Source organism: Carlito syrichta, unplaced genomic scaffold (genome assembly GCF_000164805.1).
Source record: "Carlito syrichta isolate Samal-C Ts95f unplaced genomic scaffold, Tarsius_syrichta-2.0.1 Scaffold314105, whole genome shotgun sequence".
NCBI lineage: Eukaryota > Metazoa > Chordata > Mammalia > Primates > Tarsiidae > Carlito > Carlito syrichta.
Window position 1 is genome coordinate 218,359 of NW_007258201.1, and position 18,613 is coordinate 236,971.

Below are 18,613 nucleotides of genomic sequence, written 5' to 3' on the forward strand. Positions count from 1 at the left end.
AAAGGCCTTCTCCACAGCACATTATAGTCAAGCCATCAAAAATCAGTAACAATTTTAAAACAGAGAAAAGCATTTAGTAACTTATAAGGGAGGCCTCATCAAACTAACAGCTGATTTTTCAGCAAACAGGCAAGGAGAGAATGAGATGATATATTCAAAGTGCCAAAACCAAAACAAAACAAAACCCCTGCCAACCAAGGATACTATAACAAAGTTATTCTTCAAAAATGAAGGAGAGATAAATTACTCAGATGAGCAAAAGCTAAGGGAACTCATTACCTCTAGACTGGCGCTAAAAAAAATGCTTAAGGGAGACGTACACATGGAAGTGGAAGGATGATATCTACCATCACAAAGACACATGAAAGTATATAACCTGCTGATAAAACGGACACACAAATAAGGAAGAGAAAGAATTCCAGTATCACCACTATAAAAAAACCACTAAACCACAATGATAAGCAATTAGAAAGAAAGAAAGGAGCACAGGATATACAAAAAAAGAAACCAGTTAATAAAATGGCAAGGATAGGCTTTCACATATAAAAAATAACTTTGAATGTAAATGAATTAAACTTTCCACTAAAAAGTTATACATTGACTGAATGGATTTTAAAAACATAACCCAACTATATGCTGCCTACAAGAAACTAATCTCAACTGCAAATACACATATAAAATGAAAATAAAGGAAGGAAAAATTGTCCTATGCAAATGAAAACCAGAAGCAAGAGTAACTATATTTATATAAGATAAAACAGACTTAAAGTCATAAACAGTAAAAATACACAAAGAAGGTCATTCTGTAAAGACAAAAGGATCAATTTAGCATGAGGATATAACAATATGAACATATTTGCGCCCAATGCTGGAGCACCCAGATACCTAAAGAAAAGATTATTAGATCTAAAGGGAAAGATAGACTCTAATACAATAGTAGTTGGGGACTTCAACACCCCATTCTCAACATTAGATAGATCATCTAGACAGAAAATTAACAAAGAAACATTGGTTTAAACTGCCCTTTGGACGAAATGAACCTAACAGACATTTACAGAACATTTCATCCAATGGCTACAGAATACACATTCTTCTCATAAGCACATAGAACCTTCTCCAGGAAGGACTATATCTTAGGACACACAATGAGTCTTAACAAATTTTTAAAAATCAAAATATCAAGATATCAGACCACAATGGAATGAAACTAGAAATCAGTGACAAGAGGAACTTTAGAAACTGTAGAAATATATATAAAAATTAAACAGCATGCTCCTGAATGACTATTGGGTCAAATAAAAAATTAAGGAAGAAATCAGATAATTTCTTGAAACAAATGAAAACTGAAACACAACATACCAAAACATATAGGATATAGCCAAATCAATGCTAAGAGGGAAGTTGATAGCAATAAACACCTACATCAAAACAGAAAATTTTCAATAATGACTAACGATGCACCTCAAGGAATTACAAAAACAAGAACAAATCAAACCCAAAGACCAGTAGAAGCAATAGAAGGAAAGAAATAATAAAGATCAGAACTAAATGAAATAGAGACTAAAAAACATGCAAAGCATCAATGAAATGAAACATTGTGGTTTTTTTGAAAAGATAAGCAAAATAGGTAAGCAGCTAGACTAACGAAGAGAAAAGGACAACCCAAGTAAAAAAAATTAGAAATGAAAAAGGAGGCATTACAACTGATACAACAGAAATACAAAAGGTTATCAGAACTGTATGCATAACTGCACACTAACAAACTAGAAAACATAAAGGAAACGAATAAATTTCTGGGCACGTACAACTTGACAAAGTTGAATCAGGAAGAAATATAAATCCTGAACAGACCAGTACAGAGTAATGAGATTGAATCAGTAATAATCTCCCAATAAAGAAAAGTTCAGGACCAGTGGTTTCACTGTCGAATTCAACCAAACTTATAAAGAGAAACTAATACCAATTCTTCCCAAACTACTCCAAACAATTGAAGAGGAAGGAAATCTCCCTATCTCATTCTAGGAGGCCAGCATAACCCTGATACCAAACCCAGACAAGAATATAACAAAAATAAATAAGTAAAATTACAGGTCAATATCCATGATAAACATAGATGCAAAAGTTCTCAACAGAATACTAGCAAACCAAATCCAACAACATAACAAAAAAGAAATACACCAAGATCAAGTAGGAGTTCTCCCAGGGATTCAAGGATGGCTCAACATATGCAAATTAATAAACATGATACATCACATCAACAGAATAAAAGACAAAAATCATATAATCTAAATAGAGAAAAACATTGGATAAATTTGATATCCCTTTATGTTAATAACTCTAAACAAACTAGGCATAGAAGGACCATGCCTCAATGTAATAAAGGCTGTAAATGACAAACCCACAGCTAACAAATACTGAATTGAGAAAAGCTGAAAGCCTTTCCTTTAAGAACAGGAAAAGAAAAGGATGTCCACTTTTACCACTCCTACTTAATGTGGCACTGGAAGTCCTAACCAGAGCAGACAAACAAGAGAAAGAAAAAAAGGGCGTCAAAGTTGGAAAAGAGGAAGTCAAATTGTCCCTCTTTGCAGATTACATGCTCTTATTTCTAGAACTATCTAATGACTCACCAAAAAAAAACAACAAAAAAACAAAAACCTCTTAGATCTGATGTAAATTCAGTAAAAGAGGAGTATACAAACTCAACTTGCAAAAATCAGTGGCATTGCTATGCACCAACACAGAGCCAGCGGAGAAAGAAACCAAGAAGGCAAGCCCATTCACAATGGCTGCAAAAAATTAAAAACCAAGGAGGTAAAGGCCTCTACGGGGAAATCCACAAAGAACTGATGAGTGAAACTGAGGAGAACACAAACAAATGGAAAAACATCCCAAGCTCTTGCTTCAGAAGGATCAATAGCAGTAAAATGACCATGCTATCCAAAGCAATTTATAGGTTCAACTCAATCCCTATCGTGATACCAACATCATTTTTCACAGAAATAGAAAAAGTGGTCCTGGGGCATCCCCTTTGGGTGCCCTCCCACGGTGGGAGCTTTTCTGTCCTCTCAATAAATCCTGCTTTTAAAAAAAGAACAAGGGTACCTGCATAATGAACATTGTGTACCTAACCCTGAATTGTACCCCACATCTTTAAAATAAAATAAAAAAATTAAAAGGAAAGGAAAAGAAAGAAAGAAAAAGCAGTCCCAAAATTTGTAGGAAATGGAAAAAGATCCCCAAAGCCACAGCAATCTAGAACAAAAAGAAAAGCTGGAGGCATCACACTAACAGACATTAAAATATATAACAAGGCTGTGGTAATCAAAACAGCATTGTATTGTTATAAAGACCAATGGAACAGAGAATCTACAAATTAATCCATGTATCTATAGCCAAATGATTTTCCACAGAGGTGCCAAGAACATACATTAGAGAAAGGATACCCTCTTCAATAAGTGGTACTGGGAAAATTGGATGACCACTTGCAGAAAAATGAAACTAGAACCTTATCTGTCATCATATACAAAAATCAACCCAAGATGAATTAAAGACTTAAATGTAAGATCTGAAACTAGAAAACTACTAGAAGAAAATGTTGGGAAAGTACTTTAGGACACTAGTCTAGGCAAAGATTTTGTGGCTAAGACTTCAAAAGCGTAGGCAACAAAACCAAAAATAGAAAGACAGAATTATATTAAACAGAAAAGCTACTACACAGCAAAGGAAACAACCATCAGAATGAAAAGAGAGCCTGTTGAATGGTCAAAAATATTTGCAAACTAATCTCTTGACAGTGAACTAATATCCTGAATATACACAGAACTAAAAACTCAACAGTAAAACAATAATAATCCTATTAAAAGTGGGCAAAGGACATGAATAAACCCTTCTCAAAAGAAGACACAAATGACCAAAAAGCAAAAAAATGATCAACATTACTATTTATCAGGGAAATGCAAATCAGAACCACAGTGAGATGCCATTTTACCCCGTTAGAATGACTGTTATTAAAAAGACAAAAAATAACAGATGCTAATAAGAATGTGGAGAAAAGGGAACTCTTACTTATTACTGTTTGTGGGATGTAAAATTTTATAGCCACTATGGAAAACAGTACGAGTAGAATGGATAGCAAAACATCATGTTTCCCATAAATATGTACAAATATTTTGTATCAGTAAAAAAAATGTAAAAAATATAGATCTAAATGTAAGAGTCAAAACAGTCTCTTAGAAGAAAACTTCAGGGGAAAAGTTAGTGCTTTTGGAGTAGGCAAAGATTTCTTAAATAGGACATAAAAGGTATAAACTTTAATTGACAAATATTGATACATTAGATGTCATTAAAAACTAAAAACCCATTCTTTAAAAACACTACTTAAAAAAAAAAATTAAAAAAACAAGGACTTCTAATAACAAAATGGTGACCTAGAAGCAAACTGGCTTTGCTTCCCAGCACAGAAAAGCAAAACCAAACACACAGCATTGAAATTATCACTAGCAATATCCAGAACTCAAATATGAGGATGAAACAGTTTCCAGGTTCACAGATAAATGAAAAAACTCTAAGCAAACAGAAAATTGGACTTGCAAACCTGCAATGCCCCTCTCTTAGTTTGCACAGCACTAAGCTCACAGAAAATTTCCTCCCAACTCATGGTTTCTATGATGGATAAACTGAGACCAAGTTGAACAGTCAGCTTCCCTACCATCTTGGGTTTCTTGTCAGCAGACCTGTCCCTGCCTCAACCCATGGAAAGCATTGGTAGTGCCTGAAAGGAGAAATGTTCCTGAGGATAGCCAGGGACAAAGATGGGACATGGGACTACCATCCCCAGCCCTGGAAACTGCTTTGTGACTTGGCCAAAGAAGATGCCAAATCAGACTGACTGTTCAGCCAGCAGCACATGCTGAAGGAAGTTCCTTTCCCAAATTCCCTGAGCACAAACCCCTATTCACCCTACCCACCGCTGCCAGGATATCCCCTACGACCCTCACCATTTGGGACAGGTGGCACTCTGATTCTTTACTAGAACTGAGACAAAATGAGAGTAAGGTTCCATCTAGTGCCAAAAAGGAGGCAGCAACCTAGTTGGGGGAGAAAGAAAGGTAATCAGTAGGTAAATTACAAAGAATCTCTAAACAAACATATAGAATTCAATATCAAAACAAACCAGTCAGAGAAGACTGGAATAATAACTAACCCTTCAATGCAAAGACATAGACATACATATCCAAGAAACAATAGCAAATGAATTTATGACCACCTCAAACAAAGCAAAGAACCAATGACTGGGCCTAGTGAGAAAGTGATATATGTAAAAGTAGTAATTTTAAGAAAACTCAGTGATTTCCAAGATAACTCAAAAAAAAGCATTTAAAAAATTTATCATAGAAATTTAACAGAGATTGAAATTTTAAAAAATCAAGCAGAAATCTTGGATTTGAGAAATATATTTCCTGAACTGGAAAATTTATTAAAGACCCTCAACAGCAGAATGGATCAAGTGGAGGAAAGAATTAGCTGAAAGACAGGCTGTTTGAAAATTCAAAGACAGAGGATACAAAAGAAAAAGAATGAAAAGGAACAGAGATCCACCTACAAGATACTGTAGGTGTTCAAAAGGGAGCTGAGCAGGCCAGACATGATGGATCACACCTATTATCCCAGTGCTTTGGGAGGCTGGGGCAGGAGTTTAGGACCAGCCTAGGCAACATAGCAAGATCCGGTCTCTAAAAAAAAAATTGTTTGTTAATTAACTGGGCATGGTATTACATGCTTGTAGTTCTGTCTACTTGGATGGCTGCACAAGTTCAAGGTTACAGTTAGCTATAATTATACCACTGCATTGCAGCCTGAATAAGACCCTGCTTAAAAAAAAAAAAAAAAAAAAGGAAGTTGAACAGGATCGGTGGATAGAAAGATTTTTCAAAAATAACAAAATATCCCAAAACTTGGGAAAGGGGTAAATATCCAGGTACAGGAAAGTCAGAGAACACCAAACAGATTTAACCCAAATAAGACCAAGGCACATAATAATCAAACTTTCAAAGGTCAAGGACAAAGAGCGAATCCTAAAAACCAAAGAAAAGAGGCAAATAACATATAAAGGAACTCCAGTTCATCTGGCAACAGATTTTTCAATGAAAACCATATAGCTCAGAAAGCAATGAGATAACGTTTTCAAAATGCTGAAAGAAAAACACTGCCATTTGAGAGTACTGAATGCAGCAAAGCTATTTTTCAAATGTGAAGGAGAGATAAAGTCTTTCCCGGAATAAAAGCTGAGAGAATTCACCACCCCGTTATCCATCTTACAAGAAATGCTAAAGGGAGTTCTTCAATCTGAAAGAAAAAAAAAAACATGGAAAAAGAGAATATTTGAAGTTATAAAATCCACTGGTAAATTTAAGTACACAGACACACCCCAGAATGCTCTAATACTTAATTTTGACATGCAACCTATATAACTCTAGCATGAAGCCCAAAAAACCAATCTGTCAAAAACAATAGTACCTTCAGCAACCTGTTAAACTATAGGCAATAAAAATGTGTAAATTTAGGCAACATAAAGTTGAAATGTGAGAGGAATGACATTAAAGTGTAGATTTTTGTTTTGGTTTTTTTTGAGTCAGCGTCTCACTCTGTTGCCCAGGCTAGAATGCAGTGGCATGCTCATGGCCACTGCAGCCTCAACCTGCTGTGCTCAGGTGATCCTTCTGCCTCAGCCTTCCAAGTAGCTGGAACTACAGGTGTGCACCACCATGCCTAGCTAATTTTTCTTGATTTATTGTAGAGATAAGGTCTCACGAAGTTGCCCAGGCTGGTCTTGAACTCCTGGGCTCACGCAATCCTCTCACCTTGGCCTCCTAAAGTACTGGGATTATAGTCATGAGCTGCTTCTCCCAGCCAAAGTATAAAGGTATAGAGTTTTTTATTTTTTGTTTGTTTTTTGTGATCAAAGATAAGTTGTTATCCCCTTAAAATAGCTTGTTATATCTATAAGATGTGTTTTTTAAGCCTCGTAACTGCAGTGCAGAAGCCTATAACAGATTCACTAAAAATAAAAGGCAAAGAATTAAAATGTAATACAGAGGAAATCACTTAACCACAAAGGATGACAATAAGGAAGAGAGGAGTTACAAAGCAGCCAGAAAGCAAGCAGCAAAATGGCAGTAGTAAGTCCTCACTTATAGTAATGCTGAATATAAGTGGACTCAAGTCTTTCAATTAAAGGCATAAATAAATGGATAAGTAAAGCAGACCTAACTATATGCTGCCTACAAGAAACTCACTTCACCTATAGAGACACACATAGACTGAAAGTGAAAGGATGGAAAAAGATATTCCATGCATGTGGAAACCAAAAAAGAGTAGATATAGCTATGCTTATATTAGATAAAATAGACTTCACCAAAAATCTGATTGAATGGATAAACAAATTCAGTAAAGTTGCAGGATACAAAAGCCACATGCAAAAATCAGTAGCACTTACATAGTCAACAGCAAACAATCTGAAAAAGAAATTGAGAAAGCAATCCCATTAACAATTAACCTACAAAGACTATAAAATACTTGGGAATCAATTCAACCAAAGAAGCAAAAGATCTGTACAAGGAAAACTAGAATCCACTGATGAAAGAAACTGAGGAGGATACACGAGAGTGGAAAGAAATTTTATGCTTATGGATTAGAAGAATTAATATTGTTAAAATGACAATCCTGTCCAAAGCAATCTGCATATTCAGTATAATCTCTGTCAAAATACCAATGTTATTCTTCACAGAAACAGAAAAAACAATCCTGAATTTTTTGAAGCCACGAGAGCCTCCAAATAGCCAGAGCAAACCTAAGCAAAAACAACTCTGGAGACATCACACTACTTAACTTCTAAATATGCTACAAAGCTATGATAACCAAATCAGCACAGCATTGGCATAAAGTGGACACATATACCAATGGAATGGAACAGAGAATCCAGATATAAATTTACAGCCAACTCATTTTTGACAAGGCTGTCAAGAACATGCAGTGGAGATAGGACAGTCTTTTCACTAAATGAGGCTGGGAACACTTGATAACCATATGCCAGAAGAATGAAACTCGATTCCTATTTCTCACCATAAACAAATCCAATAAAAATGAATTACAGACTTAAATATAAGACCTGAAATTATGAACTACTAGATGAAAACATTGGGGAAATGCTCCAGGAGATTAATCTGGGCAAAGATTTTTTTTATAAGACCTCAAAACCAGCCGGGCTCGGTGGCTCAGCCTGTAATCCCGCGCCTTTGGGAGGCTGAGGTGAGTGGATTGCCTGAGCCCGCGGGTTCGAGACCCGCCTGGGCAGTGAGACCTCATCTCTACAATAAATCAAAAAATCAGCCGGGCGTGGTAGCGCGTGCCTGTAATTCCGGCTACTCGGAAGGCTGAGGTGGAAGGATTGCCGGAGCCCAGCAGGTCGAGGCTGTGGTGGCCATAGCGGCCACTGCACTCCAGTCTGGGCGATGGAGTGAGACTCCAACTCAGGAAAAAAAAAAAAAAAAGACCTCAAAACCACAGGTAACCAAAGCAAAAATGAACAGATGGGATTACATCAAGCTAAAAAACTTGTACACAGCAAAGAAAACAGTCAACAAAGTGAAGAGACAATTCATGGAGTGGGAAAATATATTTGCAAGCTACCCATCTGACAAGATAGTATTAACCAGAATAAATAAGGAGCTCAAACAACTCAATAGCAAAAAAATAATAATCTAATTTTTAAAATGGACAAAAGAACTGGATAGACATTTCTCAAAAGAAGACAAATGGCCAACAAGTATTTGAAAAAATGCTCAACATCACTAATTATTAGAGAAATGTAAATCAGTTGTAATGAGATGTTATTTAAGCCAGTTAAAATGACTTTTAGCAAAAAGCAAAACAACAACAACAACAAAAACGGAATATCAGATGCTGGAGAGGATGTGGAGAATGGGGACCTCTCTTGTACTGTTGGTGGAAATATAAATTGATGCAGCCAGCATGGAAAATTGGAAATTCCTCAAAAAACTAAAAATAGAACTACAATAAAAAACTAAACTAATAAAAACAAAAGAAAAAGGCAACCCTTTCAGATTGGAAATACATATATCCCCCAAACATATATATATACACTAAATAACTTGTATCCAGAATATATATGGAACTGTTAGAACTCAACCCAGTAAAAATGGGCACAAGATTTCAATGGACACTTCACCAAGAAGATTCATGAATGGCAAATAAGCATTTTAAAAGATGCTCAGCATCATTAATCATTGAGGTAATGCAAACTAAAGCCACAATCAAATATCATTACACACTTACTGGAATGGCTGAAATTAAAAATACTGGCAATACTACGTACTGGGGAGGCGATGTAATAACTATAACTCTTATAGATTGCTCATGGAAATGCAAAATGATACACTTGGGAAAACAGTTCGACAATTTTTTATTACTTTAAACATACACTTACCATATGAAGTATTGGTTTACTCCTGGGTATTTATTTACTTAAGAGAAATGAAAGTTTTTTTCAACATAGAGACTTGTACTAGAATGTACATAGCAACTTTATTAATAACAGTAAAAAATTGGAAGGGACCCCAAATGTCTATCAACCAGTAAATGAAGTATGAACTTGTTAAAGTGAACAAACTAGTGATAAACACAAAAATATGGGTGAGTCTCAAAAGCATCATGCCAAGTCAAAGAGACTAGACTCAAAAGACTACATACTGAGTCCATTCATAGGAAATTCTTCAAAATTTAAAGTGATAAAGGCAGATGACTGGTTGCCAAGGACCAAAGGGTCTTGGGAGACAATTGACTGCAAAGGAGCAAAAGGAATTTTTTGTGTTGATGGAATGTTTCTGAATCATGATGGGAGTAGTGATCATTTCAGTAAAGCTGATTTTTTTTCCAGCAGGTGAAGTGCCTGTTTCTTGTTTACCCAATCTTTGCTGAGCTCTTTGGCCCTCAGTCCCACTCCAACATGTTACCTGGAGCTGTCTCCCAACTTTAGCTTTAACCTTTTATGTTTAGTGCCTTCCTACCCTGTTGCTGTTCAGGGTCCCATTCTCTCTTTGCTGAATTCTCTGTCCTCCACACTAATATATTAAATAAATCTTTTTAATATATTAAAGGCAAGACCTAGAGAAGGCCTCATCTTAATACATTGGCAGAATAGTAATTATTAAGATGGCATAAGTTTTTTAAAATCTAGAAACGCTTGTTTTTCTAAAAATTGTCTCACTCATAAAATGTTGGAAATAGATATCTTCAGATGGAGATCTAGATCTCCAGTTTGCTAAATTAATCTCTGGGGATGGTCTAAGGAATCTTTATTTTAAATATTTCAATAACTGACTTTACTGATCAATCAGGCTTAGAAACTACTGCAGTAGGTAGTTTCTGACTGAGTCTTTTAAAGATAAATAGACAAATCAAATTTCCTTTTTCCATGCCTTTTCTCAGACTTCACTAAGGAGTATTTATGCAGATTTCATGGAAAGTCTTTGCAGAAGACTTTTTTCATATGTCATTATCCATTATATCCACAGGTGGTCCTTTTACTCTCTAAAGGAAAGCAGGATATTAGGGGGCTAATTTTTTTTTTAAGTGAGAAAACAGAATTTATTGAGAGGACAGAAAAGCTCCCACAGTAGGAGGGGACCCAAGGGGGTAGCCTAAGGGGGCTAATTTTATTAGGTGCCTCTATGTGACAGATCTTTTACAAGGGCTCACGTTTGATCCTTATAGATGGTAAAATTAGATTTAGAGATGTTAGTAACTTGTCCAAGGACATAGCTAATAAGTGGCAGGAGTGAATTTGTATGCTTGACTTTAAACAAGGGGGTTTTTCTTTATACTGTTCTACCTCTAAGTTGCTGGAACAAATAAGGGCTTATGCTTAATCATTTCTACTGGCCTATTTCCTCCTAAATTTCTCTGCCTCTCCATCCTTGAACACAAGCAGAAAGATAAAAATCCACTGACCCATGATATGTCTCCATTTTAACAAAATCCTGTTGAGAAGGTTTTTCAATAGTTTGAGTCACATGCTTGCCTCTTGCAAGTGATATCATTGGCTGTTTTTTACTAACTGACTTATACCATAATCTAATTAGTAACCATGCTTAACTTAGATCAGTTATAAACTTCTTCTTCTTCTTTTTTTTTTTTTGAGTTGGAGTCACACTCTGTTGCCCAGACTGGAGTACAGTGGCTGCTCCCGGCCATCACAGCCTCGACCTGCCTGGGCTCCGGCGATCCTTCCGCCTCAACCTTCTAAGTAGCCGGAACTACAGGCATGCACTACCACGCCCGGCTAATAAGCTTCTAATACACAACTTTAAGTTACTCAGGGCAACCTTATTTATATTAGAAACTTTTTTCTCCAGAAAAGTCACAATCTCTTTGACATAAATGTCCTTTTCTGCAAAATAATGGGATTAGAGTAGATTATTTCTAAATTTCTCTCTATCTTTAATATTCTGTAAATATAAATCTGTCATTTAGGGAACGTATTTCCAGAAGGAGAGTATTAGAATGGATATTAGGTCCCTAGCATACAACCTCTTGAACAAGTGATATACCTAAAATATAGTCAAAATAGAACTTTATTCAACTACATCTAATGGCAATTTACAATACAGTTTATAATATAATGTAGTCCTGAAGCCACTCTTGTCCCCTTTTCTACCCCATCCTCTAGCAGCTTAGGGAAGGACAAAGGGTACACTAAAGATACAGTGTACATCTTTCTGGATATCAATAATTCCACATTTACACACAAGCAGCTTAATCTGCATATCTAGAATCGTGCTGTCCAACTTGATAGCAGCTAGCTACTTTTAGTTATTTAACTTTAAATAATTAAATAGAATTTAAAAATTATTTATCTATTGCAGAAAGTTCTGCTGGGCAGTACTGATCTGGAATTGAACCTACCCATTCCTACGTCTTACTTCAAGGAGGGCATCATATTGTACTTCCATTCTGTTACCAAGTAAAAGAGGCTTGCTTTCTAATGTGCTAGGAGCCAATCCTACGACACTGGGTTTTTGAAAAAAGAATGCTTTTTAGTGCAAGTCGACCAAGACCAAAGTCCAGCTCAAATCTGTCTCCCTGTGCTGGCTTTAAGGCAATAGTTTTATTAGAAAAGGTTTAGAGGGTAGATTCTGGGAGTCGTAGGTGATTGATGGGAGGTCTAGAAAGTCCTTGGGCATGTGCAGTTATCTCTTCATGCTTCCTCATGGGAGGCATGTACACATTTGGGGGAAATTAGTACAAACTTTGGTAGAAATTTGGGCAGTGATGTCAGCAGACTTGCTTTATGCAGACTCTTGTTGGCCATACAAGTTCTAACCGATTTCAGCCAGTTTTTAAAAATCTCATGAATGTAGAGAGTTTCAGCATTTCAGCAAGTTGTTTCTTTTCTTATCTGTCATCCTATAAGCTCAAAATTTTCTGTTAGTCACTGGTTTATTTAACTCTTTGGGGGCATGTTTGGTTCTCTTATGAGGATCAATCAGGCCAAATTGCCAAGTTTATAGTTGCCATATCAAATTTAATAAAAAATTTCTTGTCCTCAATTTGAAAACTTTTTAAAAAATAACTTTTAATGCTTAGTAGTAGTGTCTTGTGATGAATCAGAAATTATTTCTCTTAGGTGTCTGTAGAGATAACTATGAAAAAAATACCTTGTAGGCAGCTGAGACTCTACTAAAAAATGGAGCAAACCCTAATCAAAAAGATCAAAAGCAGAAGGCTGCTTTGGATGAAACAGATGATGAAAAAATGAAAGAGTTGTTAAAATCTTATGGTGCAATTGAGACCAATATCAGAGATGAGAGTAATGCTATAGTCAATGGTATGTATATCAATATTGCTTGTTATTTTATACAAGTGTGAACCTTTACTTGGGAAAACAGAATTTTTTATTTGTAGTATAAATTGTTTCATAACTGGGGATAGATGTTTTCTCTGTGTATTAAACTGTTTAAAGGACTTTTTTTGCAGTTAACATTTTCAAATTTTGTTTAGTTTATACACCATATGATTCCATTGGATTGGAGTTACATGTTGAAATGAAACCTCTGTCATTCATTAATTAGTCTCCTTAACATTGGGTGTGAGATAAAGGTGTAATTGAAACCAGGCATATCAGTTTATTTCTAGTGGGGCTGGAAAATGGTGACATGATACCGAAGTCTTTGCGACTAAAACTCCATTACTTTAAAATTTGTAATGATTCATGCATCAGTTTGACTCATGACAACTTTTTAAGAATCTGATACTCTTTTTTTTTCATTTTTTAACTTTTAATTTTTTATTTTGAAGATGTAGGATGCAATTCAGCGTTAGGTATACAAATAGAATCTGATATTCTAATACTCGCATATTAGTTTGTTAAACAAATATACTTTTGTGTGTGTGGCATATATTATAGTAAAAAGAATACTTCAAGGGGGTATACAGCCAGGCAAAACTTTATTAAGGAATTTTTAGAAACAGTTTGCATATTATTACATTTTGAGGAGAGAGAATTGTTCTTCCTTTTCCCTCATTTTTGATCCTTGACTCATGGAAAAAGATACTCAGGAATATATGGGCTTTCACTATGAGGGAGAATGCTGGGGAGAGAAATCCTATCGCACACTTCTCCTCTAGCCTCGTAACATCTTTACCAACTGATTTTGAAGGAAGAATTGTTCATATGATTGAACAAAGCCAAGGATAATCATTGTGTCGTCTATTACTAGTGGGCTACTTCACATGTTGGTCAAGGTCAAGATTGATAAAAGTTTCTTCTTTTCGTTTCTTGCTACCAAATAATAAGTCCATGGGTGAGGGCTTTTCTTAGGGCCCCAGCCATTTTACTCTCCCTCTCCACATCATACCTGAAGGTTCAGAGAGGTTGATTAAATAAGCTCAGCTTACCAGAGAAATCTTGTGTTTGGAGTTATTGGGCACTCTTTTAGAAAGTGCTGTGTCTGTTCCCACATGGCTATTGTTTCTTGTTTCCTTGGTCAGGTACCCAAGATGAATGAAGGATATAGAGTGCAACGGTAATATGTAGAAAGGGAGTCCAGAGTAAGAGAATGGTCCAAGAGAACTTTATAGAGCAGTGACTCATAGACAGTGTTGACCATGGACCTTGGAGTCAGATACGATTTGGTTTCAATACTAGCTCTGTAACATTGAGCAGCTTCCTGAACCCTTCTAAGCTTCACTTTCTTCTTCTGTAATCAATATATTAAACTACGTACCTCACAGGGTTCATATGAAGATTAAAAAACATAATTTATGGAAAGTATTTAGCATCCAGCATGTGCCTTGAAATAATCAATTAGTAATAATAATGAGGTGCTGATTAATATTAAGATTTTATAATTGTAGACAATTTATCTTTCCCATCCCTGTAACCATTAAATCTGATAAAATTAAGCCAAATTTTTACACATTCTTATTATATTTTCTAATTTTACTTTTTAAAGTAAAAATTCCTGCTGTCCATTCAAAAAGACATGAACAGTGTTTCTGTGATGATGGCAAAACAGTTGATCTACCTTCCCTTTCACACCAAGAAGAAATAAGAGAAGATCTTCCTGTGGTGAGTGAAGTTGAAATTGTTTCATTCTTTAGCCTAGAAAAGCCATTCTTTGAGCCAGCCAGTTATTGGCCATTGGCAGCACTCTTTCAATTTTAAGGACACACATATTGAAAATGGTTTTTGTCATAATAAAATAAGCTAGCACAATTGAACAGAATGAGCCAAGAAGATATGCTGTATGTGGTTAACTCTTAATTATCTGCATTGAATACAGAACTATGGATAAACTGCTGTCCTTTATACCTAGCTCGAGTTCTTTAGCTACTTGTCCCACAGACCCTGCCACTGTCTTAGTGTATCTTTACTAACTCCCCAAAATGTCTAGGATACATAGGACATAGAAAAGATTCTGGAACCCAGACAGAGAAGAGAAAAGCAACCTTGGTTAGCTGTCCTGGCTCCCACATCATTTATAGTGATATAGTTTGCTGTGAAACGCACCATGTAAAGGTTATGTTATTTTACAAAAATAACATAACAGTTGCTCAATAAAGTATATATTGATTGATAACATATATATTCTTAGTTTGACAAAAACAGAAAGCTTAACTAGAGACAAACTTCCAAGCAAGATAGCATCCTCAGTGAAATATTATTTTGAATAAGTTTTGACCTGTGGTTGCGAAGACTGAGTATATCCACAATATGAGCAATCCAGAAAGGAAAGTTAGCACCAAAAGATGTTTTCTTTATTCTAACCTGTGGATAGAGGCTTAGTCTGGATACAAGTTCAGGCCTTTAGTTTGCTTTTTATAACCATAATCCATTCACTGTATAAAGAGGTAAACTTTGTTTTTTTGGGAGGTTTTTGTATATTTATATTTTACAGTTTCACTTTGATGCATTTAGTAAGTGACTGCAGTAAGATTACCTTACCAAATCATTAGGTAATTTTATTATGTACATTTTTCATAACCTTTATGGGCACCAATGTAAAATTTCAGAGCAATATACATCAGAAAGCTTTGAGAACCTACACATTTTAGAAATTAATGTGTATTGAGAATATATTAAAGGATAGGTAATATGAGTTAATCTATCAGTCATCATTTATGGAGAAATAGCTATGAACCCAGCAATGTAGAAACCATATGCAAATTCAAAAGCCAGGCTCCTACCTATAGTATTTTATTATCTTGATAAGGAAATGTAATATATAAGATACTATACATATTAAATGTAGCACTGAAGTTTTTAACATTTTTATTTTATTATAGGAATTTAGGGTATAAGTGAGGGTTATCTACATAAGTAGGCTGTATGTGGGTAAAGTTTGGACGTCTTACTGGCCCTCACTCCAAGTACTTTTTGTGTTCAAATGCCCCCCACCCTCCTCCCTTCTCTAGCAGTGCCTAGTGATGGCCTATCAATCCCTCTCTTGTGCTAATGTGACTAATGTTCAAGACCCACTTATGAGTGAGAACGTGAGGTATTCAGTTACTTGTTTCTATGATAGTTCACTTAGTATGGTCTTCAACTGCATCCAATTTGCTGTGAAGTCTATGATTTTCTTGTTCTTAATGGCTATGTAATACTTCATCATGTGTATGTACCACATTTTCTTTACCGAGTCTACTTTCACTGGGCAGTAGGGTTGGGTCCACGTTTTTGCTATTATGAGTAGTGTGGTAATAAACATGCGTATGCGGGTGTCTTTTTTTTTTTTTTTTTTTTTTGTAGAATGATTTATGTTCCTCCAGGAGAGGGATTTATATTCTCAGGAGAGGGATTGCTGAATTGTATGGAAGGTCAATTTTTAGTTTTTTTAGGAATCGCCAAACTACTTTCCATAGAGGTTAAACTAGCTTGAATTCCCACCAACAGTGTAGAAACATTCCCTTTTTACCACACCTGCACCAACATTTGTTGTTTTTTGACTTATTATTGATTGCCATCCTTACTGGAGTTAAGTGGTATCTCATTGTAGTTTTGAGTTGCTTTTCTCTTCTCTGTCTGGGTTCCAGAATCTTTTCTATTTCCTGTGTATCCTAGACATTTTGGGGAGTTAGTAAAGATACACTAAGACAGTGGCAGTGTCTGGAATAGCTTAACTTCTTTTCTTATTTGAACATCCTTTATTTCCTTCTCTTGCCTGATTAGTGAGGCTGAGTAGTTTTTCATGTGTCTGTTGGCTGTTTGTACGTCATCTTTAGGGAAATGTCTGTTCATGTCTTTTGCCCACTTTTTAGTGGGGTTGTTAGGTTTTTTTTCCTTTCATTTCATTTGAGTTCCTTGTAGATCCTGGGAGTTAGGCCCTTGTCAGATTCATCATTTGCAAATATTTTTTCCTATTCTGTGGGCTATCTCTTTACTCTCTTGATGGTTTCTTTTGCTATGAAAAAGCTTTTCAGTTTGAAGAGGTCCCTTCTTGTCTATCTTAGCTTTTATGGCATTCTCCTTTGGGGACTTGGTCAAGAATGTGTTGCCTATTACAATGTGCATAAGGGTGTTTTCTACATTTTCTTCTAGGATTCTTATAGTTTGGGGTTTTACGTCTAGGTCTTTGATCTATTTTGAGTTGATTTTTGTATATGGGGATAGGTAGGAGTCCAGTTTCAGAAATTCTTCTGCATGTGATCAGCCAGTTTTCCCAGCATCCTTTGCTAAATATGGTCTCCTTTCCCCAGTGATTGTTATTGGTGGGTTTGTTGAAGATGAGTTGGTTGAGAGGACCATATTTTTGCTTCTGGAATCTCTCTCCTGTTCCATTGGTTTATGTGCCCATTCTTTACTAATACCAGGCTGTTTGGGTTACTGTAACCTTGTTTAAAGTCTGGAAAGATGATAACTCTTACTTTGTTCCTTTTGCTGAAGATTGTTTTGACTATTCATACTCTTTTTTGTTTCCATATGAATTTTTCTGTATTGTTCTTTCCAGTCTGAGAAAAATGATATTGATAATTTGATGAATGTTGCATTGAATCTGTAGATTGCCTTGTATAGAATGGACATCTTGATAATACTGATTCTTCCAATTCATGAGCATGGAATGTTTTTTCATTTGTTTGTGTCATCCTTGGTTTCTTTTTGTTATTTTGAGTTGGAGTCTCATTCTGTCACCCAGGCTGGAGTGCAGTGGCATGCTTACAGCCACGGCAGCCTTGGCCTGGTGGGCCTCAACCTTCCAAGTAGCTGGAACTACAGGCGTGTGTCACCATGCACAACTACTTTTTTGATTTATTGTAGAGATGAGGTCTCGCCAAGTTGTCCAGACTGGTCTCAAACCCGTGAGCTCAGACAATCCTCTCACCTCAGCCTCCCAAAGTGCTAGGATTATAGACGTGAGCCACCACACCCAGCCCATCCTTGGTTTCTTTGAGCAGCATTTTGTAGTTCTTATTGTAAAGGTCTTTCACTTCTCTGGTTAGGTGGATGCCAAGGTATTTCCTTTTTTTTTTGGTGGCTATTATGAATGCGATTGTACATTTTCTTTGGTTCTCTGCCTGCTTGTTACTGATGTGTAGAAATGCTACTATCTTTTGCACATTGATTTTGTAACCTGAGATTTTACCCAAGTCATTTATCAGTGTAAGGAGGCTTTTGACAGACTCCCTAGGGTTTTTGAGGTATAGAATCATTCACCCACAAAGAGAAATAGCTTAACTTCCTCTTTTCTTATTTGAACATCCTTTATTTCCTTCTCTTGCCTCATTGCTCTGGCTAGGACCTCCAGCACTATGTTGAACAGGCGAGGTGAGAGTGAGCATTCTTGTCTTGTTCCCATTGTTAGGGGGAATGCTTCCAGCCTCTATACATTGAGCAAAATGTTGGCTGTGTGTTCATTATAGATGACTGTGTGTTTATTATAGATTATTACAGTTTTAAGGAATGTTCCTTCCATGCTCAAGGGTTTTTATCAAGAAGAGATGCTGGATTTTTTCAAATGCTTCTTCTGTGTCTAATAAAATCATGTGGCTCTTGGTTTTACATCTGTTAATGTGCTGAATTAATGTTTATGGTATT

General features: G+C 35.9%; 1 protein-coding gene across 1 annotated transcript in view; it reads left to right on the top strand.

Moving 5' to 3' along the window:
* Nucleotides 1–18,613, top strand: part of ANKRD31 (ankyrin repeat domain 31) — a 135,911-nt gene that overhangs the window by 72,358 nt on the left and 44,940 nt on the right. Inside the window, exons 16-17 of the mRNA XM_008071045.1 lie at nt 12,745–12,907; nt 14,535–14,650. Coding sequence (XP_008069236.1) covers nt 12,745–12,907; nt 14,535–14,650 — 279 coding nt within the window. The remainder of the gene's footprint in view (nt 1–12,744; nt 12,908–14,534; nt 14,651–18,613) is intronic.